General features: G+C 41.9%; 1 protein-coding gene across 3 annotated transcripts in view; it reads left to right on the plus strand.

Annotated features, from left to right (window-relative positions):
* The first annotated feature begins 1,257 nt into the window (after positions 1–1,257).
* The window catches only part of Mcmbp (minichromosome maintenance complex binding protein), a 39,718-nt gene continuing 13,186 nt past the window's right edge, over positions 1,258–27,789 (plus strand). For 2 of the 3 annotated variants that reach the window (XM_078039916.1, XM_078039953.1), the window contains exons 1-8: positions 1,260–1,605; positions 13,411–13,496; positions 14,031–14,171; positions 14,265–14,306; positions 17,582–17,683; positions 22,263–22,407; positions 24,384–24,535; positions 25,856–25,956. In XM_078039916.1, coding sequence (XP_077896042.1) covers positions 1,548–1,605; positions 13,411–13,496; positions 14,031–14,171; positions 14,265–14,306; positions 17,582–17,683; positions 22,263–22,407; positions 24,384–24,535; positions 25,856–25,956 — 827 coding nt within the window. In that variant the 5' untranslated portion in view covers positions 1,260–1,547. Of the gene's footprint in view, positions 1,606–13,410; positions 13,497–14,030; positions 14,172–14,264; positions 14,307–17,581; positions 17,684–22,262; positions 22,408–24,383; positions 24,536–25,855; positions 25,957–27,789 lie in introns of all 3 variants that reach the window. The other variant, XM_078039985.1, reaches the window with a different exon arrangement.

The raw sequence follows: 27,789 nt of genomic DNA on the forward strand, positions 1-27,789 counted from the left end.
CCTTGTGAAGGGGTCCCACTGCAGAACAGGAAAAGTTTTTCCCCTCCCCTACACCCCTAAGGAGGACTTCAGGCTCCAAAGGCTGATTCGGTGTGCTTGTTTTTGAGGTGCTGGGGAGGGATCCGGTGCCTGTTGCAAGCTCCAAGTTGAGCTTCTGCCCTGCAAAGTGGGGTTAGTTCTTCAGCTCCCCACTTCATTGACTCCATTCGGATCAGGCACCCTTTCCCAGCTGAGAGGATGCTGTGAGATCTGGTTTTCTTTTCTTTTTTTTTTTTTTTTTGGGGGGGGGGTACCAGGGTTTGAACTCAGGGGCACTCGACCACTGCGCCACATCCCCAGCACTATTTTGTATTTTATTAGAGACAGGGTCTCACTGAGCTGCTAAGTGCCTCGGGGTTGCTGGGGCTGGCTTTGAACTCTTGATCTTCCTGACTCAGCCTCCGGAGCAGCTGGGGTTAGAGGCGTGATAAGACCTGGCTTTCTGAGGTGCATTCCTGGCTCAGTGGCACCACTGAACTTGTCCCACGTCTCCTCAGCAAAGGGTGACTGCGGGGCTTCACTCGCACGCCTTGGTGGCGCGCGGCCGTCCGGCCCGAGAGACGCGGGGTACTCCCCGCCGCTCCAGGTTCCGCGCCAGGGCTGGGCCGGCGGTGGGTTTTCGGGCACCTGCCTCTACCAGGAGCCGGTCCCTCGGCCTCGGGGCCTGGGACGGCAGCCAGGGCGCGAGGGGGTCTTAGAAGTGCCAGCTTCCCTCAGACGGCTCTGCGGCTCGGGGCGTCTTTACTCAGGGGTTCGGAGCCGGCGCGCGGGTGTCCGCCCGTAGTGCCAGCCACAGAAGAGGCTGGGCCGCAAGTTCGAGGCCAGCCCTGTCTCAAAATTTAAAAAGGGCCGAGGATGCAGCTCAGTCCCCAGTCCCCCCACCCCGTCGCTCCAACAGGATTTAGGGCACAGCGTCAAAGAAAAGCGTTGCCATCAGCAAAAAAGAAAAAAAAATAAGCAGGAAAAGGAGCTGGACTGACGTCTAAGGCTCCTCCATCCCTAACTTTTCGCAGAGCCGACTCTGCGGACTCCTGGGGCTCCGCCTTTCGAGCCCCCGCGCCAGGACGCGTACTCAGTTCCCGAGCGGACTCTGGGAGGCCCGGGCACGCCCGCTCGAGTGACACGCGGCGCCTTCCGTTGCCCGTCTCCAAGATGGCGGCGGCCCCGCCCCGGGCGAGCCGGCCCGCCCTCCTGCCCGTACGCGGGGCCGCGCCGCGCGCCCCCGACGCCCCTCCCGCGCGAGCTCCACCCAGGTCGCAGGCAGCGCGGTCGGCGGCGGCTGTTTCCCGCCATTGTGCGAAGTGGAGGCTGGGGGTCCGCGCGCTGCACCTGCAGGTCGCCAGCGGCTCCTCCGCAGCCGCTGCTCTCGGAGGCCGGTGGCCCGCGCCCCGCCGTGCGTGGGAGGGCGCGGGCGAGGAGCGCGGAGCCCCTGACGAGGAGCTGGGCGCCGGCCGCTCGGCCCGCGGAGAGCCGCCGCCCGCGCCGCGCCGGCCCCGGCCCTCGGCGAGATGCCCTGCGGGGAGGACTGGCTCAGCCACCCGCTCGGGATCGTGCAGGGCTTCTTCGGTGAGTGGCGCGCCGGGGGCGGGCCGGGCGGGTCGCTGAGTTCGCCGGGGCGGGCCGGCCGCGCGGTCCCCACGAGGGACCCCGGAGCGCGCGTGCGGCCCCTGGCCTGGCCGGGACAGCCCTCTCCGGGCCGCGGCTGCAGGTGCCTCCCACCTGCCCGGCTCGCGGCGCGGGCGGGGAAGCGCGGCCGCCAGCACTTGCTGTGATTGACGGCCTGGCTCCCGCGCGGGGCCCAGCCCCGAGTGCCGCAGACTCGGGGAGGTCCTCAGCCCGGGGAGGGCCCGCGGAGCTGTGGCGAAGGAAGCCACCCTGCCTGTGCGAGCCTCGCAGGATGTTTCAAAACTTCCGGTGTGTCGGGGAGTGCGGCCGCCTGGCACCCAAGTTGACGCTCACCTCTGGGTTACACCAGCCTCTCCTGCAGAGATCAGATTTAATGTTGTAGCTTCATTTTTCTGCTCAGATGACTTTACAACCCGTCTGGTCTTGTATGTGCTCCCGGGCCAGAGCGAGCAAGCAATGTTGAACTTCTTCCGTGAGTTTCTTACATAGAAGGAGCTGAGAATGCTGCAGGCGAGCTCAGTAAATTTTAGTTGCAATTGCTGTTGCTACTTTTCAGCGAAGGTTACAGGAAGAAAAATGTAGATCCATTTCTCGTTGGCTGGGCCCTTTGATCCCCACCCCCTTCCCTAGCGTCTTTGCACTTAGGAATGGTGGATTCACAGTCAACCCGAAATCGCTGCTACATAGCAATACCTGATTCGTTTGTAGTTAATTTAGAGTTGGAGGGCCCTTGCCTATGTAAAACATGAGAAGGACTAGGGGTAGAGCTAGTACTTAACATGGACAGTGCTCTGGATTGAATAGATGCATCGTGGGAAAGTAAGACTACTAAGAAACTAAGTAGTCTCCTAACTGATGACATAAAATGTATTTTTTATAGCTCTTAGTGCTCATCGGCAACTTTATTCATATTATCTATAATTCTAACTAGTGTATGGTTTCTCAGACTGAAACCAAAGGCGGCAAATCCGAAGACTGCCTGGATAGACATCCAAATTATAGCCAGTGAACACTGACAACCAGATAAGAAATTAAAAACTGTATGTTAAAAGAAAACATGAAGAAGAGGTCTATCTCAATGGTAGATCATATGCCTACCATCAACTTGACACACAAAAGGCAGAATCACTGTGTAGTTGGCCAGGGTTCTTTGAAAAAGGGATCTACATTCCTTCACTAAAACCTAGTAATTGAGCCAGGCTTGGTGATGCACAACTGTAATCCCAGCTACTCAGGAGACTGAGGCAGGAGGATTGCAAGTTCCAAACCAACCTAGACAACGTAGGGAGACCCTCAAGGATAAATAAAATGAAAAGGACTGGGCTGTAGCTCAGTGGTAAAGCACTTGCCTAGCATGCATGAAGCCCTGGGTTCAGTCTCTAGTACTGAAATAAATAAATTCTAGTAATTGATGTTAATAATAATGATTATTGGAACCACTAATTGGTGTCCAGAATAATGGCTCCAAAATGTTAAGTGAAGATTCAATTACAGTATTGGTTTAAAGGTATAGATGCATAGCTAGATTTTAGAGAAAAATCCTTCTACAGTGAAAAGGTTTAATGCTTACAGCATTAAGTTCATGATTCTGATATTAGAAAATTCATTTATGAGAAATAACCCTGGCTCTTGGTGGATTAATAAGATGATTTTAAATTTGACACAGATTTGAGTGTATTTGTGTCAGATTTTTGTTCCCTAAATGTGTGATCCTAAGCATATTTGATCATGGTGCAGAAAGAATACAATTTAGTAATGAAATACTGGGTGTACAGTATTTTATAAATTTGGTGGATTGTTGAGGGAATGTAAACTTGGTTTTCCCTAATCATGGTGGTTTTATTGCTTCTGCTGCTGCAGTACTAGGGTTTGAACCCAGAACCGCTATACCACTAAGCTACATTCTCAGCCCTTTTTATTTTTTGTTTTTGTTTAGCTAAATTGCCTTAAACTTGGAATCTTCCCGTTTGAGCCTCCAGAGTAGCTGGTATTACTAGAATTATAGTTGTGTGCCACATTGTCTGGTTTGCTTGTTTTGGGTACTGGGTAATGAACCCAGGGGTACTTTACCACTAGCCACATCCTCATTCCTTTTTTATATTAGAGACTGGGTCTTGCTAAGTTGCTTAAGGCCTCAATAAGTTGTTGAGGCTGACTTTGGGGAGGGGCAGGGATATATCAGGGATTGAACTCAGGGCATTCACTTGACCATTGAGCCTCATGCCCAGCCCTATTTTGTATTTTATTAAGACTGAGTTGCTTAGTACACCTCACTTTTGCTGAGGCTGGCTTTGAACTCTCCATCCTCCTTGCTCAGCCTCCTGAGCCACTAGAATTACAGGTGTGTCCTTCACCCCTGGCTTGAAGCTGACTTTGAACTAGAAATCCTCCTGCCTCAGCCTCCTGAGCCGCTAGGATTATAGGCGTGTGCCACTGCACCCAGCTTCTTGTTCTTGTTGAACAGAAACTTAACATCATTTTCACTAAGCTTATCCAGCAATTCATGCACATTATTTACTCAAACTTATTTTCTTTTTGTAGATGTTCTTCAGTGAGTCCTCCAAATTAGTCTTCAAATTTGTGCCAGTTGCTTTTATAAGTTTGTTGCATAGATGTCATCCTTGGAATTCCACCACCACCACCCCCTTTGTATTCATGAGCTCATTCTGTTCTTCTTGGATCTCATATCTTCCTCTTCAGTGGATTCTTCTTTTAGATTTTAAAATATTCTTTTAAAAGTTGATGTGAGGGCCTGAGGTTGTAGCTGAGCGGAAGAGTGCTTGCCTTGCATGTGTGAGGCACTGGGTTCGATTCTCAGCACTGCATATAAACAAATAAATAAATAAAGGTCCATCAATAACTAATAAAATGTTTTTTTAAAAAAACATTGTGTGTGAGAAGTGGTTTGGGGCCATAGGTCAGTGGTAGCACCACTTGCCTAGCACACGAGAGGGTTCAATCCTCAGCACCACATAAATAAATAAACAAACAAACAAATAAATAAAAGCTATTTTTTTAAAAAGTTGATGTGAGAAGAGAACAAGAGGCACCTTACATATTGATAAAAGCCAATTTATCAGTAACATGTAGAGCTTAAAACAGCATGAAAATTGGCAGAAGTGAATGAAGAGATGGGCAAACCTGCAGTCACATTTGGGAATTTTACTACTCTTCTCTCAGTTCTTGAGAGACTCAGCAGATAAAGAATCAACAAGGATGTAGAATTGCAGATCATCAGCCAAGCAGATCTGCTTGACACTCGTCCATCTAACAACACCATAATGCAAGTCCAGTTAAAGTGTACCTGGAACCAGGTTCATCGCGATAATTTGTGTCCTGAATCATAAGCCAAATATCAGAAAAGTCTGAAAGAGTAAGTCACAAAGTGTGCTCTCCTGCATTATGAAAGTAGATTGGCAGTCAATAATAGAAGGTAAAAGGAAAATTCAAACTTGTAGAATTAACACTTCTAAACAATCCATGAATCTAAAAGAAGTCTGTAGGGAAATTGTTAAGTATCATAAACTAAACAAAATGAAATCATGACAAATCAAAATATGTAAGCACAGCCAAAGAGGGTTTAGAGGCATTACATATGTTAATTGGCAGAGAACAGTCTCATCAATAATCTAAGCTCCCACATATGAAACCAGAAATGGGCTAAAGTAAACTCAGACAAGGGAAAGGAAATAATAGAGCAGAAATTGAGAATTGACAACAGAAGAAAATGAATGAAACCTAAAGTTACTTATTCTTTCTTAGTTTTCTTATGAAATTTGTTAGTCACTTTTTTGAAACCAAAAGTTATTTATTCATTCATTCATTCATTCATTCATTTATTTATTTATTTATTTATTTATTTTGTCTGAGGACCGAACTCGGGGCCTTTCACGTGCTAGGCAAGTGAAATTTTAGCTGAGCTAAATCCCCAACCCACCGTTCCTTTTTTTTTTTGGTACTAGGGATTGAACTCAGGGGCACTAGACCACCGCGTCACATCCCCAGCCCTGTTTTAAATTTTATTGAGAGGGTCTCACTGATTTGCTTAGCGCCTCACTGTTGCTGAGGCTGACTTTGAATTTAAGATCTTCCTGTCTCAGCCTCCTGAGCTGCTGGGATTACAGGCATGTGCCACCACACCCAGCCCCCCATTTTTTTTTAATATTTATTTTTTAGTTATAGGTAGACACAATATCTTTATTTTATGTGATGCTGAGGATCAAACCCAGTGCTTCATACATCCTAGGGGAGTACTCTATCTCTGAGCCACAACCCCAGCAATGCCCCCACCAATTAATTTTTTTTAAGAGAGAAGAGAGAAAAATAGTTTTTTAATATTTATTTTTCAGTTTTCGGTAGACACAACATCTTTATTTTTATGTGGTGCTGAGGATGGAACCCAGCGCCCCTCGCATGCCAGACAAGTGCGTTACCGCGTGAGCCACATTCCCAGCCCAGCAATTACTTTTTAATGTCAGTAAAAATGATAAACCTCTAGCCAGACTGGCAAAGGAAGAGGAGAACAAATTATGAATATCAGGAAAGAAACTAATAGAAACATCTGAATGGATGTGAATTCAGCAACATAAATGGACCAGTTATTCAGACATCATTGTATTAGCTTCTTGTTTCTGCTATAATAGCTTAAAACGCTATGGATGCAGTTCTGGAGACCAGAAGCCAGACATGTGTCCCTGTATGGAGCTCTAGGGGAGAATTGGTCTCCTTGTCTTGTTGCATCTTCTAGAGTCTGCCTGCATGTCATGGCCTATGGTCCTTTCTGTCTTCAAAGTCAGTTGAGTTTTTAAGTTTTAATGTTCTGACTTCCTCTTCCGTTACCTCCTACAGATTCAGAATCTATGTGATTGCATCAAACCCACCAAGATAATCCTGTTAATAAGAGAGCTGATTATTAATTTTGATTCCATTGGCTACTATCAACTTGGATCTGGAATGTCCCCCAAAGTTTTTATGTTGAAAGCATTGACCCCAATACTTTTAGGGGTCAGATACTTTTCATACATTAATCATGAGTTCTGACATCATTAGATGGATTTCCACTGTGAGCTGAGTGAATTAATGGGAGGTGGGACCTAGTTGGAGGAAGTAGATGGACTGCAGTGCCCTGGAAGAGTTTATCTTCTCCCTGGCCTGCCTGCCTTCCCCTCTCTCCTGCTCTCTCCCTTTCCTGCTCTCTTCCTCTCCCTCACTGCCATGAGCTGACAGCCCTTCCTCCATGATGTTCTGCCTTACCTCAAACCCAAAGCCATGAAACCAGCTGACCATGGACTGAGTCCTCTGAAACGGTGACCTTCTTCCTCTTAGTTGTTCTTGTTAGAGATTTTGGTCAAGGTAACAAAAAGCCGATTGACACAGCTACACTCAGTTCCCTTTCCATGTAACAGGTATTCACAGGTTCTGGGGAGCAGGACTTGAACATTTTTGGCAGCCAAACCAAGTCTCCGTCTGCCACAACCACAAACTATCCAGACTCACTCTGTGATGAAGTGGAGGAACATCCCATCAGCCCCTCTAGAACTTCTGCTGTGCTTTCTACGAATTTGCCTAGTGTAGTTACCTCATGAAGTGGAATCCTATTTGTCCTTTTGCTTGGTTTATCCCACTTAGCATATTATTTGCAAGGTTCATGCCTATTGCCATAATTTTTTTTTTTTTTTTAGTTATAGATGGACACGATATTTTGTTTACTTATTTTTTTATGTGGTGCTGAGAATCGAACCCGGTGCCTGACATGTGTGAGGCAACGCTCTGCCACTGAGCCACAACCCCAGCCTTCTAATTGTTATTTAACAAAGATACAAAAGATAACAGAGGATATCCTTTTCAACAAAGATAGTTAGACATTTATATGCAAAAATATATATATAAATCATAACCCAAACCTGTGTCTTATATAAAACTTAACCTCAAAAGAGAACAGAAGGGCTGGAGATGTGGCTCAAGCGGTAGCGCGCTCGCCTGGCATACATGCGGCCCGGGTTCGATTCTCGACACCACATACAAACAAAGATGTTCTGTGCTCCGAAAACTAAAAATAAGATAAATATTAAAATTCTCTCTCTCTAAAAAAAAAAAAAAAAAAAAAGAGAACAGAAAAAGACCTTCAAGTCCTCAGTTATGGTTGTGAATTCATACGTGACACTGGAGGCACAGTGCATTAAACATCTGATAAATAGGCCCCATCAAAACAAAGAACTTGTGCTCTGCAAAAAATCCTTATTGAGACTAGAAGAATGAAAAGATAAGCAGTACACTGGGAGAATATATTTGAAAAGCATATATCAGATAAAGGACTTGTATATAGAATATAAAAGAAAAACACAGTGGTAATTAGCCCAGTTTAAGAAGAAGCCAGAGATTGAAGTAGAGTTACATAGTTATTCACCAGAGAGGACATAGAGTGGCCTGAAAGAGCTCAGCATCAGCAGCCATGAGGGAAGTGCACATTTAAACCATGATAGATACTACCCACCTATTAGAGCACCTAAAATTTACACAAAAACACGCATGTAAATCCCAGCTACGCAGGAGGCTGAGTCAGGAGGATTGTAAATTTGAAGCTCTCCTGGGTAGTTTGGTAAGACCCTGTCTCCAAATTAAAAATAAAAAGGATTGGGGGTGTAGTTCCATAGTTAAATGTTCCTGGGTTCTATTTCCACTACCATAAAAATTAGAGTGCTTGCCTCGCATGCACAAGGCCCTGGATTCAATTCCCAGCACCACACACACACAAACAGTGATAATACTAAGTATTGGCAAGGATACAAACAACTGTATATATTGCTGGTAAGAATGCAGCATAGCGCAGCTACTCTGGAAACGGAACAGAATCTTAGTCACTTACCAAGTACTCAGCTGTGCCTTCTGGATATTACCCTAGAAAAATGAAGTTCTCTGCACAAATGTTTATAATTGTTCATCATGAACAAACCTGGAGACAGTCTGAATGATCTTCAGCAGGTGTGTGGCTACACAGCAGCTGTATAGAAGAGTACAACTCAGCAATGAAGTTAGTGCTGCAGGTGCTTGACTTTCTGGTGCTGCCCATCCTTATCCTCTGAGTACCATTACGGTTTCTTCCCTTGGAGTGTTCTGCGTCCATTGATGTTTGCCTGTGTGCTGGGGTACCCCACACCACCTATGCTTGAGCCATTAGAAGGTCCTGGGGGCTTAGGTATTTGCACTCATGCTTACAGTGGATTATAGCAGTGAAGTCAGTACACACAGCCTGCCAGGATTGCAACCCCAGTGACTAAACCTTACTCGTGGAATTGTACTGACTTGATCCACCCCAGCCCATTACCAGGCTCTGGTCCGGTAGCCCTAGGTCCAAGGGTGAGGTAACCTCTGTTGCCTCCCTGGAAAAGAGGGTTCTGTGTCCCTAAAAGGGAGGGGGATGGGTGCTAGTATTGCAAAACTATATATTTTCCCTGAATTGTGTTTATCAGTGTTACCTCCTCTGACTCCAGCAGCTCACTTGTCCCAGGTCCTTGCCAGACAGGAGGGATATAAAGGTTGTCTGTGAAAAGAGAATTTGTGGTTGGCTTTGGAAACTTCTTGAATATGCGTGACCTCATCTGTCTTTTGTCCCTGGTTTTTTTTCTCTTCTAGGCACTTAGTGCTGCAGGTGCTTGACTTTCTGGTGCTGCCCATCCTTATCCTCTGAGTACCATTACGGTTTCTTCCCTTGGAGTGTTCTGCGTCCTGAATACCATCCCTTTCTACAGCAGCTTGTTTCAGCTCTTTGCATCTTTCAGGGTTTAGCTCTGTTTGTTGTTTTTTTTTTTTTTTTTTGGTAATGGGGATTGAACTCAGGGGCACTCAACCACTGAGCCACATCCCCAGCCCAGTTTTATGTTTTATTAGAGACAGGGTCTCACTGAGTTGCTTAGCACTCACTGTTGCTGAGGCTGGCTTTGAACTCGCCATCCTCCTGCCTCAGCCTTCTGAGCTCCTGGGATTACAGGTGCTCCACTGTGCCTGGCCAGGAACTTTTTTTTTTTTTTTTTTTAAAGAGAGGGGAGACGGGGGGGGGAGAGAGAGAGAGAGAGAGAGAGAGAGAGAGAGAGAGAGAGAGAGAGAGAGAGAATTTATTCATTTATTTTAGTTCTCGGCGGACACAACATCTTTGTTGGTATGTGGTGCTGAGGATCTAACCGGGCCGCACGCATGCCAGGCGAGCGCGCTACCGCTTGAGCCACATCCCCAGTCCTGGCCAGAAACATTTTGTATACAGAAATATTCACATGCCTCAGCCTCCTGAACCACTGGGATTGCATGTGTGGGCCACCGGGCTGGCCAGGGTGTAGTTCTTTGAGAAGCCTTGTCTGAGATGGTTTTTTTGGGGTTTCTTTTTTTGTGTGTGTGGTGCTAGGGATTGAACCCAGGGCCTTGTGCATGCAAAGCAAGCACTCTACCAGCAGAGCTATATCCCTAGCCCCTGAGATGTTTTGATCCACATTAGTTTTGCTTCTTTGCTTTTAGCCCTTCTGTCTATAGCTTATCTTGGCTGTAAGTTCCTTCAGCTGTTTCTTCATACCTGGCTGAGTGCTGGACGTAGTAGGATTAAGTAGTTGACAGTTATTATTACATTCAATACTTTTTGGAATTATTTGTTCCCTTAATTGTCTGCAGTACCATATACCTGTTTTGTTTTTGTGGTACTGGGGATTGAACCCAGGGACAGTGCATTCTACCTCTGAGCTACATCACCAGCCTTTTTCATTTTTTAGATTTTTTTTTTTTTTTTTGTGGAGGCAGGTTACTGGGGATTGAACCAGGGGCACTTTACCACTAAGCTACATCCCCAGCCCTTTTCATTTTGTAGATTTGGGGTGAGGGGGTTACTCAGGAGGCACTTTACCACTGAGCCATCGCCCCAGCCCTTTTATTTTTACTTTGAGACAGAGTCTCACTAAGTTGCTTAGGACCTCACTTAGTTGCTGAGGCTAGCTTTGAACTTGCAATCCTCCTGCTTCAGCCTCCTGAGTCGCTGGGATTATAAGCGTGTGCCACCATGCCTGGCAGCACCATATGCTTGTAAGTTGGCCATTACTTGAGAGAATTGTATTTTTACACATGCAAGTTGCTTAGGTAACTTGCTTCTCCCTACTCATTCCTTATGCTGCTTCCCCACCTGCTTCTTACACAAATGCAGTCATGGCCGTGCGTAGGTCTTTTCTTCTCCCTTTCCTCCTCTTGTTTTGTTGTCAGCAGCAGCAGCAGCATTATTTTGAAACAGGGTCTCACTATGTTGCCTGGACTGGTCTCAAGTTCAACGTTAAGTGATCTTCCCCCCTCAGGCACCTGAGTAGCTGGCACAATAGGCTTGAACTACCTTTCCCAGCCCACAAGTCATTTCTTCATTTTTTTCTTACTTTTGCTGTGCTGCAGATCAAATCCAGGGCCTCGTTCATGTGCAAGTGCTCTACCACTGACTACACTCTCAACCCTTGAGGGCCTTTTAAAATGAATTTCTAGGTCCCACCCTAAGAGTTGCTGATTAGTAGGACTGGGGTAGCTACAAAACCTGCATTTCTCACAAGTACTCAGGTGATGCTAAGGATGCTGTTCAGGAGACTCACTTGGAGGCCCACTGTATTAGAGTTCAAGTGCCTGCTTCCACTTCTTTTTCAGAGCTGGTCTTTGCCCAGTTAAATATAAGTGTTTGGGAATCCCACTGAAGCATGGTGTTTGCAGGATTCATTGAGAGTTTCAAATGGAATCAGCTTCATGACAGGTTCCTTTACTCCACTCTTCTGTAGCACTTGGGTGATAAATGTAAGTGGTGGGAGGATTGGCCAGCTGTGTAGTTTGGTGGATTTAGTTAACATAAATCTGTATTCTTTGCAGGCGCCATAGTGCCCTTATTCCCAGAGACTCTGGAGGCTGAGGCAGGAGGATGGCAAATTGAAGGCTAGCCTCAGCAATTTAGTGAAACCCTGTCTCAAAAAGAGCTGGCTATGTAGCTCAATGGTAAATCACCCCTGAGTTCAATCCCCAGGACCACCAAAAAAGTAAAAATAAAAAATTTGTATTGTGAATAACTCTTCAGTCTTCACCACTTCCTGTAAGGGCCTTCTGCAGTTACTTATCAATTAATAACTATATAGTGGAAAAGTTGGCTGTCACTCTGGGTGATCAAAATTAATACCAGCAGTTGGGAAGGTTGTCTCTCGAGATGTCATACTTTTAGAAAGATACTTATGTAGTAGTATAATTGGTGTCCAAGGACAGAATGATAAATTTAAAGATCTTAATTGGCTTTATTTTTAATTCTGCAACTGGGCAACACTTCATGTGATATGATAGAGTATGCATTTCAGTGGACTAAGAAAATATTGGTTTTGTAGCCAAAGAAAGGCTGAAGAAAGTAAAAACAACAAAATACATACGGGTCATTTCCAAGTTACCTTCCTCGACATTTGGGGATAGAGAAGCAGAGCAATAGAAAACTGGTTAACATTGTTAGGTTGCTTTAGGTTACTTGTTTTATGTAGGAATTAAAGAAGAAGGTACTTGGTTATCCTGCCAACTAACTTGCTTGGGACATTTAGCTATTACCTCTTACTTCCTCTTGGTTTCTTGGAAGGTCAGATAAACAGCTTAGCTTTGTTTTGATGATATGGAACTTTAGCATGGGTGACTCCATTTTGGATTTCAGTCTGTTGTAGGAGCCTAGTCGAAAGCAGTGACTTCCTAGAATTTTTAACATTGATCATTCTTTCTTTTTTTAAAAAAAAATATTTTTATTAGTTGTTCATGGACCTTTATTTACTTATTTTTATGCAGTGCTGAGAATCAAACACAGTTCCTCGCACATGCTAGACTCTGCCACTGAGCCACAATCCCAGTCCACCTTGATCATTCTTAATTGGAATCTAATCACAAGGAAACACCAGATATATCTAAATGAGAAGTCATTTTTTAATTTAAAGGGCCTATATTCTTAAATATCAGTGTCATAAGAAAAGATTAAAGAATTTACAAGTTTAAAGGAGATTTGAGAGACATAATAGCTAAATGCAAGAGATGATTCTAGCTGGGTCCTGGGTTGAAGGGGGAACTGCTATAAAGGATATTATTGGGTTAAATTGGAATGTGGATTGGTTGGTTAGATAAAGTATCAATTTTGAATTTCTTGAGTTTTACTACAGAACTTTGGTTATATAAAATAACCTAGAAAACACATACTGAAATATTTAGAGATTAAAAAATCTTTGATGGGTGCAACTTAATGGGTAAAAAAAAATTATGAGAGAAATGATGAAGTCACTGGAGCAAGGTTGCAGGTGTTCTGTGTATTGTTCATGACATTTGTAAGGTTTTTTTCTTTTTTTTTTATACTGTAAGTTTAAAATTTTTCCTAAATAATAAATTTATAAAACCAAATACCCTCTGCTCTTCATTTCAGTATAATTGTAAAGTTTTTTTTTAATTTACATAAAAATATTTGAAACACAGAATGGTGTACAAATAATGGTTCACTTTGCCTGGGTCTGCTGGTACCTGGTTTTGTAGGTGTTGGCTGGGGCGTGAGGAGACCAGCATCCGCTGATAGCTTCTGAAGGCCATGTGAGTGCTTCAGAAAAATTGAAGTCAGTCTTTACCAGGGGAGCAGATTTTAGTTGTTTTCAGGGGGGTGGGCTACCTTGTGATGCACCTGAATATGGTCTGTTTTTATATATTGTACCTTTAGCTTTGAAAACTGTATTTCTCTTTCAGCTCAAAATGGAGTTAGTCCTGACTGGGAGAAGAAAGTTATTGAATATTTTAAAGAAAAACTGAAGGAAAATAATGCTCCTAAATGGGTAAGCTTATTGCTGTTTGGGGGAAGAGAGGATTGGGCAGGCTTCAGGTTATCACAGTGGAAGCCATAATTCACCTGTAATTTAAAAACATAATGGTCTCTTTTGCAAGCTAATTTGGGGGATTAAATACATTGTGCCTCTAGGTGGCAGTAGCTGACTGTTACTTCCTAGGACAATCTGGTTGTAAGGGCATTTATTATTACCTTTGTTTTATTACCTTCAATTCCAAAGAATCGGCATGTGTGAGTTTTAAGAGGACAATTCATCCAACTAAATGCCTTTCTGTTAACTGAAACATGTTCAGAAGGACAAGCAGCCTTTACATTATGGTCAAGTGTTACCATGCAAACTTGCAAGAACTTGGAAAGTTCTTTCATCCAGAGTTATGTTGTGTTGACCATTGAGATCATTTAACATCTTGATAGGGCTTGATTGTGTGCATGTGACAATTTGTGTCTGGGTTTTGTGTGTATATGTGTTTAATGATTTATTGTCAGGATATTTTGTTGATTGACTTGATTGTTTTCTTTTAAGGTACCCTCATTGAATGAAGTTCCCCTTCATTATCTGAAACCTAACAGTTTTGTGAAATTTCGTTGCATGATTCAGGATATGTTTGACCCTGAGTTTTACATGGGAGTTTATGAGACGGTTAACCAAAACACAAAAGCACGTGTAGGTATTGCTTTTTTTGTGAAACTTTATACTTAGGATTTGTGGTATGAACTATATTAATATAACACTTTTATCCTTTGTTTTGGGCCATAGGTTCTTCATTTTGGAAAATACAGAGATATAGCAGAATGTGGGGTATGTATCCTTAAGAGATATAACATTTTTTAGTAAGAACTTTTTCCCTGAACAGAGAATTCATTATTCCTTTAGTCAGTCTTTAGTTTATTTGACTTGTATATAAATAAGTTCTAAAAAAAATCACATGAAAGCCCTGTGAGGTTGCACATACCAGCTATTCAGAAGACAGGCTAGCCTAGGCAACTTGCAGAACTCAGTCTTGAAATAAAAAAGGCTGGGGGTGTGGCTCAGTGATAGAGTGTTCCTGGGCTCAATCCCTAATGCCACCTCAAAAAAAAAATTGTGTGAAAATTTTTTGGGGGGGGGCTTTGTTTTTCTGATGATCATCATCTTTGTTGTCTTTCCCCCACCTCTTTCTTTCTTTTAAAGATCTCTTACAAGATAGATTTTTGGGGGTGAGGTGGATACTGGGGATTGAACCACTCAGGGACACTTGACCACTGAGCCACACCCCTAGCCCTATTTTGTATTTAGAGACAGGGTCTCACTGAGTTGCTTAGCACCTTGCTTTTTCACCAAGGCTGGCTTTGAACTTGCGATCTTCTTGTCTTGTCTCGGACTCCAGAGCCACTGGGATAACAGGCATGCACCACCGCACCCAGCAAAAGAGAGCATATTTTAAATAACAAAATTCTTTTTTATGCCCAGTATCTATATATTTAGTTAAAAGGTTACTGATCATGATACTTTTTCTTTTTTTTTAATGAAAGTGAAAGATTAGGCTTTGCACTTGCTCAGTTAAATATAATCATCCTCTTTTGCTGGGAGAAAAAAATACTTTCTGTTTCTATGCACTTTTTTCAATTATTCTATTTATTTTTTTTTAATTTATTTTTTCAGTGCTAGGGATGAAACCCAGGGGCGCTTTACTACTGAGCCTCACCTCCAGTCTTTATTTTTTCCTAAATTTTGAGACCGTATCTAAGTTGCCCAGGCTTGCTTCAAATTTACGATCCTCCTGCCTCAATCTCCCTGGTAGCTGGATTTACAGGAATGAGTGACCATGCCCACTTAGCTGTTTACTATTATTTATTTTTGTGCTGGGGATTAAACCTAGCACCTGGCTCATGGTAAGCCCATGGTCTACTGTAGAGCTGCACCCTCAGCTTAAAAATAGCATTGTTTTGGGGTTTGGTTTGTTTTTAGTAAACTTTTCATTGGAAAGAGGTAATAGAAGCTCTGACATCACTAATGGGGAGAAGAAAGCAGAATATTGGTTGTAATTGTAACGGTTTTGAAGTAGAAATTCACTAGAAAGCCAGTTAAAGGGGGGCCATGGGAAATCTGCAATTTCTTTGTTTCTTTCCATTGACTTTTTATTATTATTTTAGTTGTGTATTTTTTACTTATTTATATGTGGTGCTAGATTCGAACCCCTACACCCCCAGTGCCTCACACATGCTAGGCAAGCACACTACCACTGAGCTATAGCCCCAGCCCTGCATTGCTTTTTAAATACAGAATTGAGTTAAATGTCATTCTGACACCTGTTCAGCATGCCTGGCACAGCTGGGAAGGTTTTAAATTTATTTCACATTTAATAGTGAAAAAGATGATTGGTAGCATGTCAAAATAAATGTCTCCCATAATTTGCTGTATGCGTTTTTATATGTTTCTGTTGCAACCCAGACTTTTGATTGTCAACTGTTAAAAAGAAAACAAGGATCACAGGTGGGGATTTAGTGGTTTTCCTGATGTGGTTTTCTTGCTATCGTTATTATTAGTGTCTGTCTTTTAAATATTCTAAGTGACAGTATTGGGGGATTGACCAGGCAGGTGCCTCTGTAGGAAGTTGAGACCTCTAGAGTTACCTATGTTCTAGGTCTGCTTTATAGACCCAGAATCTTAGTTTTAGATTTAGAAAAAGACTTTTCCATTCCAGGTATCTAACTGTTACTTATCCAGACTTCAAGAGATTTTTTTGATTATTGATGGATTGAATGATTGGTAGGTACTGAGGATTAAACCCAGGGGCACTTTATTTTATTTATTTTTATGTGGTGTTTAGGATCAAACCCAGTACCTACACATAACTAGGAAGTGCTCTACCTCTGGGCCACACCCCTAGTCCCCCTTTTTACTTTTTATTTTTACTCAGCCTCCCAAGTCACTAGGATTACAGGTGTGCGCCACCATGCCCAGCAAGAGCTTGATTTTAAAACCCTAATACCAGGGGCTGGGGATTAGCTCAGTTGGTAGAGTGCTTCCCTCCATTTATCAAGGCCCTGGGTTCAATCCCCAGCAACACACACACACACACACACACACCAAAAAATAAAAAACAAAAACCCTAATAATACCAACCTCAGGGGCTAAGGATGTGGCTCAGCGGTAGAGCACTCGCCCAGCACGTATGAGACCCTGGGTTCGATCCTCTGTACCACATAAAAATAAATAAAATAAAGGTATTATGTCCAACTACAACTAAAAAAAAGAAAAAAAATTAAAATAATAATAATAATACCAACCTCAGGAGAATTTGTTTCTGATGAATGCCAGTTCAGTGGGCAGATGTGACAGAATAGCCCTAATTTGGAAGATTACCACAAAAAAATTATATTAAACAGAAATACAACTTCCAACAATTATTTGTAGTTATTTGAACTCATTTGAAATCTGAGTTTGTTTAATCTCAAACATGATGAACTTTAGGCCTCCCAGTATCTTATCTTTTAGTGTTTCCAAATGTAAAACTCATGCCAAGTCTAAGGGGTCAACTTTATCGATGCTTACCGAATCCTGAGCTTAAGAAGTCCTAACACATGAGACTGGTAAATTAACACACAACTTTCCCCAGTACATGGTGGTGTGATGTAGCTCAGTAATCCTGGCATCTGGAAATGGGCTGAAGGCCCGTTGAGGCTGTGCCTCTGTGATGCTGCCACATGCTCAGAGGGTTGTTTATGCTCTGTATTTTTCTTTTTCCACACCCAGGATCCAAGGATCTTGTGCATGCTAAGCACGTTTTCTAACACTGAACTGCACCCCCCAGCCCCTGCTTTGTCTTTGAAAGGATTACAAAGGATTAATTTTGTAATCTGAGGGACTATGTTATGGATATGAGGGAGGTGGTGGATTGATTATTGCATTTGAAATGAGTATTAGCTTCCTTTTTAAAAAAGAAAAAAATGGTAGTTTTGAATTAGTTGCTTATTGATTAACTTTTATGGTAACAGTTACTGTGGTTATTATTGTGTAACAAGTAATATGAAAACATTGCTAATTTTTTAAAAATTTTGTTATTTGTAAAAATACTTTTGTGTATATCACAGCCTCAACAAGAACTTGATTTAAACTCTCCACGATCTACAACTTTGGAAAGACAGACTTTCTACTGTGTTCCAGTGCCTGGGGAATCTACGTGGGTAAAAGAAATATCCTTTACCTGAACCGTACGCACTGAATGGTTCCTAAATATTTCTTTAAATAAAAAGACTATGATTCAGGTTTCTAGTCTTTTTTCTAGCTAGCTAGCTGGGTGGGGTGGGGGGGCGGGAGACGACAAAACACTTTTACTGATTATTTACAAAGTGTGGCTTTATTTTAGTAACATAAAACAACCTAGTATTTATCACTGAGAAATTCTAAAATTACCAATACATTCCTATAATGAAATACTGTTAAAAAAGTGGAGGTAGATTTATAAGTACTGAAAAAATACCATGATAATTAGGTTAAAAATAGTTTCAAATTAGAGTTCTGCTTTTCTTTAAAAAAAATATTATTTTTTAGTTATAGCTGGACACAATTTCTTCTTTTTTTTTTTTTAATTGTTGGTCGTTCAAAACATTACACAGTTCTTAATACATCATCTTTCACAGTTTGATTCAAGTGGGTTATAAACTCCCAACTCACAATTTCTTTATATTTTTATTTATTTTTATGTGGTACTGAGGATTGAACCCAGGGCCTCACACATGCTAGGTGAGCGCTCTACCACTGAGTCACAACCCCCACCCGAGTTCTGTTTTTCTTAAGGGAAAACAACATGTTGGTTCTTTGTGTGTGTGTGTGTGTGTGTGTGTGTGTGTGTGTGTGTGTATGTATGTGCGCAAGCGCGCGCGAGCGCATGGTGCTAGGGATTGAACCCAGGGCATTGTGCGTTCGAGGCAAGCACTCTACCAACTCAGCCATATCCCCAGCCCCAACATGTTGGTTCTTTTTGAGAGGAGATCGTGAAAACCTAAGTCTTCTTTTTATTTATGATCATTTATTTATTTATTTATTTTGCACTGATGGGGATCAAGCCTGGGGCCTTCCGCTTGCCCCTCAAGCACTGAGCATCTCCATCTCCTTTGCTTTCCTTATAATGTCTGTGGGATATCCAGCATTGGTCTCTTTCATTCTCAGGAATGTAAGCTTGATGTAATTATCCGGCAGTACTGGGGATTTAACCCTGAACATTTTGCCTCTGAGCTACATCTCCAGGTCTTTTTACTTTGCAGTGGGGCTTTGCTAAATGGCTATGTCTGGCCTCAAACTTTTGATCCTCCTACCTCAGCCTCACAAAGTAGCTGGGATTGCAGGCATGTGCCATTGCACCTGGCCTTTTCTCTTTTACTATTTTTGATACTGGGGATTGAACTCCGTGGCACTCGACCACTGAGCCACATCCCCAGTTCTTTTTTGCAATTTATTTAGAGACAGGGTCTCATTGAGTTGCTTTGTGCCTTGCTTTTTGCTGAGGCTGGCTTTGAGCTCAGGATCCTCGTGTCTCAGTCTTCAGCTGCTGGGATCACAGGTGTGCGCCACTATGCCCCGCTCTCTTTCTCTTGATTAGTTTTGCTAGGGGTTTCTTAAACAACCAACTCTTGTTTTGACTGTTCTCTGTTTCATTGATTTCTACTTGTAGTCCCTTCCTTTTGGTTTTGCTGCAAATTTTGTCTTAGCTTCTTTTTTTTTTTTTTTTTTTTTAATATTTATTTATTTATTTTTAGTTTTCGGCAGGCACAACATCTTTGTTGGTATGTGGTGCTGAGGATCGAACCCGGGCCGCACGCATGCCAGGCGAGCGCGCTACCGCTTGAGCCACATCCCCAGCCCCTTGTCTTAGCTTCTTAAAGTAGAATTTGGAGAAATATAAAAATCAGATCATTGATTTTTAGATTTCCCCAAATTAGCAATTACAGCAGTAAACTTACCTAGTCACTGCTTTGGTTGCATCCCATGAATTTTGACTTGTCATTTTTATTGTCATTCAGTTCAGAATGTTTTCTGACTTCTCTGTGATTTCTCCTACGGTCTTTGACCCATTGACAGTGTGTCTGTCCACATTGTCTCCTCTCATCCTTTGTTTTATCATGTCTTTCCTTTGTACTTAAATTAAAGAACCCATAATATGTTACTGTTCTTGCCTTAAGCAGTTGTTAGTTGGTTGTGAGGGTGCACACCTATAAGCCCAGCCACTTTAGAGGCTGAGGCAGGGGAATTACAACTTAGTGAAACCCTGTCTCAAAATAAAATTCGAAGGACTGGGCTGTAGCTTAGTATTAAAATGTACCTGGGTTCAGTCTTCAGAGCCAAACCAAACTACACAAAACAGAACAAAAAAGCAGTCATCTTCTACAAAAATTGAGAAAATACATCTTTTATTTGTGAACACATTACCATTTCCATCCCCCTCTATCTCTTTTTTTAATGTAGAATCCTTTCCCTTAGTTAGGGTAAAACCTTCTTTTTCTTAGAACAGATATGTTCATGGTGAATTTTTTTCAGTTCCTATTCAACTGAAAAAGTCTTTATTTCAGCTTCGTTGTTGGAGCATATTGTCACCCGATATAGAGTTCTTGATTGACGTGCATTTCCCCTCTGCAGTGTCTTAATGATACTGCGCCATTGTCTCTTGGCCTCCGTTATTTTCTGATGAAAGGTTAGTCATTCTTACAGCTCTCCTAGTGTGATATGTCTTTTGTTTTTCTCTGGCAGCTTCAAATATCCTCTCTGTGGTTTTCAGCACTTTAACTGTGATGTATGTGAGTGTTTTATGTGTTTCTCTTGTTGAGTTTTGTTGAACTTTTTGGCTCTGTGGGTTGATACTTTTCAGAATGTTTGGGGAAGTTTTTCAGTCATCATTTCTCATATTATTCCTGTCCCAGTCTCTCAGTGTTTCTGGAACTTGAGGTACATGATTATTTGACTCCTTGGAATCTTGTACCGGTGACTTGGGCTCTGTTCACTTCTGACCCCCCCCACCCTACTTGTTTTGGGGATAATGCCCAGGCTCCTGAGTATGCTAATAAGTCCTCTGTTACTGATTCCCCTATTTGTCTGTTAATCTTTTTCCTTTTTTTTTACTGCAGTTTGGACAGTTACTATTGACTTGTGATCAAGGTCACCCACTTTTTCTCTTATATACAATCTCATGTCAAGTCCATTCAGGTTGTTTTTCATTTCAGGTGTTTTATTTTATGGTTGTAGATTTTTCAGATTGTTTTTAGTTTGTCTGATAATATTTCTCTTCTGTTTACTTTTTTAAATCTACCTTTGATTTATTTTCTTATTTAGTTACTAAGGATTGAACCCAGGGGCACTGAACCACTGAGCCACATCCCCACCCCACCCCCTTTTTTATATTTTATTTAGAGACAGGGTCTCACTGAATTGCTTAGCACTTTCATAAGTTGCTGGGGCTGTCTTTTTTTTTGAGAGAGAGAGAGAGAGAGAGAGAATTTTTTAATATTTATTTTTCAGTTTTTGGTGGACACAACATCTTTATTTATTTTTATGTGGTGCTGAGGATCGAACCCAGCGCCCTGCGCATGCAGGCGAGTGTGTTACCACTTGAGCCACATCCCCAGCCCATGCTGAGGCTGTCTTTGAACTTGCAATCCTCTTGCCTCAGCTTCCTGAGCCACTGGAATTACATGCACCACTGCGCCCAGCTCCTTTTTATTTTTTGTTTTGTGACAAGTTCTCACTAAGTTGCTTAGGGCCTCATTGAAGCCAGCCTCAAACTTGATGTCCTCCTGCCTTGGCCTCTTGATAAGTTGCTGGTATTTCACACCTAGCCTGTCTTTGGTTTTCAAGTTGTGAGTTATAATTGTGTTGTAGTACCCTGTCTGCTAATTCTAATATCCAGGTCTTCTGTTAACTGCTTTTGATCCTTCTTATAGGTCACATTTCCCTGCTTCTTCACATACATAAGGATGTCTTAGTTCTTACCGTAGATTGTAAAGAATTCAGTCTTCTGTCTTTAAAATTCACATTTGTTTCTGACAGGGAGCTTACTAGATGGCTTTGATCTTTTGAAGGCATGGTTTTGGGATTTGCTTAGTGGGCATAGAGCAGCCCTTGGTGGGTGGATGCAGTTCTTACTCATGAGGTGTGCCATGTCTAGGTCTCTGAAGGTCTGAGATATTCAGTTCAGAAAGGTCCAGTTCTAGTACTTTCAGAGTCCCCATTAATTTTTGGCCAACCAGCAGCTGTTCTCTGCAAGGCCTTGAGGAATCTTGACTCAGGATATCCGGCCAGAGGAACAGATTTTCCATCTGCACAGATTTCTGCACCTCTGTCTGCAGCTGCTTCCTGTCTAGTACTTTCTGTGAATTTTAGTTGTTTCAGTAGCCCTGAACAATGTGCTCTGTTTCTTCTGCCTGGCCAGTATGGGGCCTCCAGGCCTCTCTGCTGCAGTTAGGGAGGTATCTCCCACGGAGAACTCCAGAATGGGGCTTTTCCTGTTGCACATCTCCCCATTCAAGCATTGTAGCCCATGACCCTGTTTTTCAGTGGCTGAAAACGGTCACTTCACTTACTTTGTCCAGTTGGATGGTTTTTTCCAGCGAGGGTGGGGGGCATAAGGTATACCTGTTCACTTTCATGACCCAAACTGGAAGACTAGCCTCCTTTAAAAAATATTTCATTTTTACTGAATTACCAAACCACTAATCTTCATTAATCATATAATTAGCATAATTTAGCATCGCTCCGTTCATGGTTCTTAACTATTCATTTAACGCCTATGTCAATGCAAACCAAGCTCGTGTCAGCCCCTCAACATCCTACACTCCCAGTCGTCATAAGAGGAGTTATGAAGATGATGAAGATATGGACCTACAGCCTCATAAACAGAAAGACCAGCATGCAGGTGCCAGACAAGCAGGTAGTGTGTGCCAGGAGGTTTGCCATAGACTTCTGTTCTCTTGCAGGAGACTCATTTTCTTAATTATTGTATAACATGCTTATAGATTTAAGAGCTGGTAATGATGTGGCAACTCTGCTTCACTCACATTTGTATTATAGACAGGTTTGGATCTGGGATGAAACTCAGTGGCAAGGCCCTTGCCCAGTGTGTAGGAGAATTGATACAGTACTCTTTGCTTAAACCATGCTTCATAATTGAGCAATTAGGCATCACTTAGTGAGAAGCAGCTGCTTTAATGTACACTTCAGAGTCTCAAGTGGTTAGCTAGAAAAGATCTTCTATCTTTTTTTCATTTTTATTTTTATCCCAACTCTTAAATAATATGGAAGTTTAGTACTTTACCCTATTTTTTCCTATATCTGAAACTTTTTTTTTCATGTTCTTTTTGGTACTTTCATTTAATTTTATAAGATTAAAAATATCAAAGGAAAAATATGAAAATGTGGTAATACTAAATATTACATGAATTTGCATTGGTTTATTTCTTAAAACACACATAAAACATGGTTACTTTTGATTAAAATAAGGAGACCAAAGTTGGCATTTTCTTAATGATTAGAGAATTCCAGAATCCCTACATACCATTATTGATCTCAATCCCAGCTTTCATGAACAGTAGCTTTCTTTAACAAAGCAGGTAAATAGGTTTGTCTATAGGTCTCCTTTTTGTATGTTCACTTCCCTTTTGCACCTTTAATCAGTGAAAATTAAAGGGAGAAGAGAAAACAAATGAGTCTGATTGTCTGCAAAATTGGATTTAGAGAGCAAATTTAACCATCAGGGTAAACAGATGCACTAATGAACTTCATTTAAGTTACTTTACCTTAGGAACTCACGTTTGTGAATTGCATTAATGCTGACATATTTTAATGTTGTAAGTTAGAATTGTGAATGTACAAATGTGGAAGTATTCTTTATCTACCCCAGAGTTCATGCAAATTACTGGTGTATTGAAATAGTACAAGATGTGAAAGTATAGAGCTGGGCGCACTTGTAAGAAATACCACAGAGGTCTCTTACACCCTCAGTGGGTAACATCTTGCATGGACCTTGGTCTGGTCTATCAAGATAGTTCAGAACTCACATTTTTGCATGTGCTTATTTATGTACGTCTAGTTCTGTTTGTATTACCGCGTGTAGATTGTGGTTTCTGCAACAGTGGAGATACATGAGGGTTTATTACCCAGCTCTCTCCTCTTGCCTCTTAATGACCAACCCTGCCACCTCCCCACAGTTCCCTAACCCTTCGTAACCATTAATTTGCTTTCCTCCTCTACAGTTTTGGCATTATAAGAACATCACATAAATGGAATCAAGTATTATGTAAACTCTGTGGATTGGCTTTTTCCATTCAGCATGATTCCCTTAAAATCCATAAAAGTCGTTAAATGTGTCAGTAGTTTATTCCTTTTTTATTGCTGAATGGTATTCTGTTGTATGACAGGTGTCATTTTGATTCTGATTATTTATCAGCCTTAATGTGAACTATTCAGAAGTATCTTTTAATGATCTGTATATTCCCAGTAATTAGTCTGATTCTTGCATAAGGGATATTAATAAATATACAGTAAATGGATTTATTGCTGTTTGATTGTAATAGAAAAAATGTGTGTTCTCCCAAAGAGTTCTGTTGTAAGTAGAGAGTGTATTCTTGGATCAGACGTGTCAGAGTAGCCATATTGAACATTAACGTCTTAAAGTGCTTATGTGAGATTGGGTGGGAGCAATTGATTGCCATTTTATGGTAGGAAAAGAATTTAAAATTTCAAATCCATATTCTTGTTCTATATTTTGGTATATTTTTTTAAATCATGTAGCAGCTTGAGCTTTTTGAGATGAAGAATGTCATTATCAACTTAAGAGGCACTCTGGAATGTTCTTTTTCGCCAGGAGGCTTTAGCAATGACTAAGTGCAACGTGTTCTTTGAACTTAGGGAGTGCTGGCGGCCTTCAGTGGTGTGGAGAACCAAAGCGTTTAGAAACAGAAGCTTCCACCGGGCAGCAGCTGAGCTCCCTCAACTTCTCTTCCCCTTTTGATCTGAATTTCCCACTGCCAGGAGAGAAGGGCCCTGCCTGCCTTGTAAAGGTAATGAAGTCCTGACAGTGACCGGTGGGTTATATGTCTCAAAATTGAAATGGAAACCTCTTGGCATTTATGTGTGTTTTGCTGCTATAATAAATGACAATAAACCTGAGAGACCTGTGGCGACAGAAGCTTATTATTTTAGGGGTTTGGATCAGAAGTCTATGTTCGTCTCATTGGGGTTAATTCCTTTCTCAAGGCTCTAGAGCAGCATCTGGGAGTGAGTTTGGTTTTGGCCTTATCCAGCTTCTAGAGGAGGCTGCACCCTTGGCCAGGGCCCTTTGAAGCTCCATCTTGAAGCCAGCAATAACACACCTGCCGTTCTCAGCCACATCTCTGTCTGACCATTAGCCAGAACGTCCCCTTCTTAGGGACTTATGTGGTAGCACTGGGCCCACCCTCGTACTCCAGGGTAACCTCCCCATGTCGAGGTCTTCAGTCACACTGGCAAGCCTCTCTTGCGCTTACGGTAACATTGACAAGGACTAGGACACCAAGGCTTTGAGGGGCCATTATTATGGCTACCACAGCATTCTCAACAATCAAAAGCAAAAGTGGAACAACTTTTTAATTTATGTCTACTTCCTTCCTAGTGTTATTTCTAGTATGATATCTATTTCATTTTTGCCTTTTTTTCTTTTCATATTAAAACCCATTTCTCACGTATATTTAAAACAGAAGAAAAAACATTAAAAATTTGTTCTGTCTTGCTTATTCTGGTTTTTTGAAACTGATAGGTAAACAAGAGTTAGGAAGTTCAGAAATGATCACTGAGAATCTCCATTTGTGTTCGTTGTGGCTTTAACTTAAATGGCTCTTCAGTCACAGTGCTGGGGCTGAAATTACCACATTCTCCCTCGTCCTTGCTTGCATCCTGCCTTACAATGGGAGACTTTGACAAAAGCCCCTTTCAACAGATGGTTTTGAAAGTTTGTTGTTGTGAAACATCCCGTGGCCACGCTGTGTTTTGTATTAATCCCCTAAATGTTGCATGGGTTCTGAGGAAGTCTAACACTGACCATCCTGGAGCTCCGGGTTGGTTTTCCTGCTCGCTGGTGGGTTTTGAGATGACGTGTGCCCTATCTCCCGTTCTGGGCAGCCCTTTCTGTGAAGGATGGCTTGTTGAAATGGCACTGGTCGGCCTGGGTTTTTACCTTGCTGACTAGCCGTGACCACAGGCCAGTACCTTGCCCTCTTGGTCTCCTCTGTGAAGTGCACGGCTCCCTCCTGGGCCCAAGTTTCCGGGGCCCTGGACCTGCAGCGGCAGTACTGTCTGGGCTGCCCGTGTGGGCTCTGACGTTGTGTCTCCTGTGGTTGCCGTAGGTCTACGAAGACTGGGAGGGCTTCAAAGTGAACGATGTCCTCGAGTTGTATGGCGTGCTCTCTGTGGACCCCGTGCTGAGCATAATGGGTAACGATGAGAGGCGAGTCCGTTTTCTCTGTTTTGTGCATCAGTTTTTGTTTTGGGTTTTGTTTTTTTTATATATTTGTTTTTTACTTGTAGTTGGACATAATGCCTTTGTTTTATTTATTTGTTTTTATATGGTGCTGAGGATCGAACTGAGAGTCTCACACATGCGAGGCGGGCACTCTGCCGCTGAGCCACAACCCCAGCCCCTTGTGCATCAGTTTTTATTCTGATATAATCTCACACATGCAGAAAAGTGGCAGGATAGTTAGGAGAACTCCCTCATGCCTTCTACCCAGACTTACCGGTTCTCAGTGCTTGGCCCTGTGTGCTTTGCCACTCATTCATGCTCTATGTACATACATTTGGAGAACATGTGTCGATAAATTGCAGACATCAATTTTTTGTTGTTGTTTGGCACTAATTTGTACTAGGTATTGAACTTTGGGAGCTCTGACACTGAGCTTCAACCCCGATCCTTCTAAAATTTTGAGACGGGGTCTCACTGAGTTGCCCAGGCTAGCCTCAGACTCATGATCTTCCTGCCTCAACATCCCAAGTAGCTAGTAGGAATTTTATTTTAGAATGAGTCTGTGTTGTCGCAGTTGTGTTCTGAAGTTCCTCATTTAACTTCTCTCCCCTTCACTGTGATTCCATGATTCATTTCACATAGGTTCATTTGTGTCTGATTGTTTCAGCTGAGTTTTTTCCTCCGTCCTTACTGTTTTGATAAAAAAAAAAAAAAAAAAAAAGGAACGTTGATGTTGACAAATCAGAACATCTCAGGATGCTGTTCCTGCCATCCCTATCACATCCCTGTTCCACCCAGCAGGTTTATCCTTCCGATATTTCTTTTTCACAAAAATAGGTAGATATTTGTATTTTTTTTTTAATCAGCCCTTTTTTCTTCCATAAAAGGAACAAACATGTATTAAATCATTTGTACTTTTAATTTTTCTCATTTAACAAAATGTAGTAGAAATCCACATCTTCCTCATTATTATTATTTTTTTTAATATTCTTTTAGTTGCCAATGGAGTTTTTACTTTGTTTATATGTGGTGCTGAGGATCGAACCTAGGGCCTCACACATACCAGGCAAGCGCTTAACCACTGAGCCACAACCCCAGTCCCTCATTATTTTTTCTTTTACTGTTTCCCAAAGAGAGGACTACTGTTCCCTGGATACAGTAGAGTTCTCTTGTTGAAGACTAGATATTTATCATGGTCTGCAAAGGAAGAACTTACATTTTTCATACTAGATAAAAATTTGCAAAGCACATTTTAAATAACATAAAAGTAAATCTAATAATCTCTTAGTAACAGTCCCTAAAATTGCTTCTCTTGGCTATTTATGGCTATGAATACTTTCCTCCTGAATTATTGCTTAGCTTAGAAGTGGGAGCACAGGCTGGGACAAACAGCAGGGTTAGAATCCTCTTTGGCCACTCAGTGACAGTGCAACCTTGAGCTTGGTTTCCTCACTGGAAATAAGGGTAGCTGTGAGCTTTTCATGAATTTGTGTGCACAGTGTCGAATGAATATTGTGTATTATGTAGTATGTGTTAGAATAGTCAAAGATTTTAAAACATTTTAGTCATTTATTTCAATCTCACAATCAATTCATTATATACCAATTTATTTAGCAAATCTGAAAAATGCATGCCATCTTAATGGCTTTTCTACTCAATATTCAAGGAAGATATCAGGTAAGGATAAAATTTAGCAAAGACAAATAGCAAGGTAGAGACAAATGATTCTCCATACACTGAAAAATAGCTACTGCATGACTTTTGAGAAAAAGACTCCAGTTTGGAGATATGCGATGAAGTACTTGATATCTCAGTAGG

This window comes from Ictidomys tridecemlineatus, chromosome 1 (assembly GCF_052094955.1).
Source record: "Ictidomys tridecemlineatus isolate mIctTri1 chromosome 1, mIctTri1.hap1, whole genome shotgun sequence".
In the NCBI taxonomy this organism is placed as follows: domain Eukaryota; kingdom Metazoa; phylum Chordata; class Mammalia; order Rodentia; family Sciuridae; genus Ictidomys; species Ictidomys tridecemlineatus.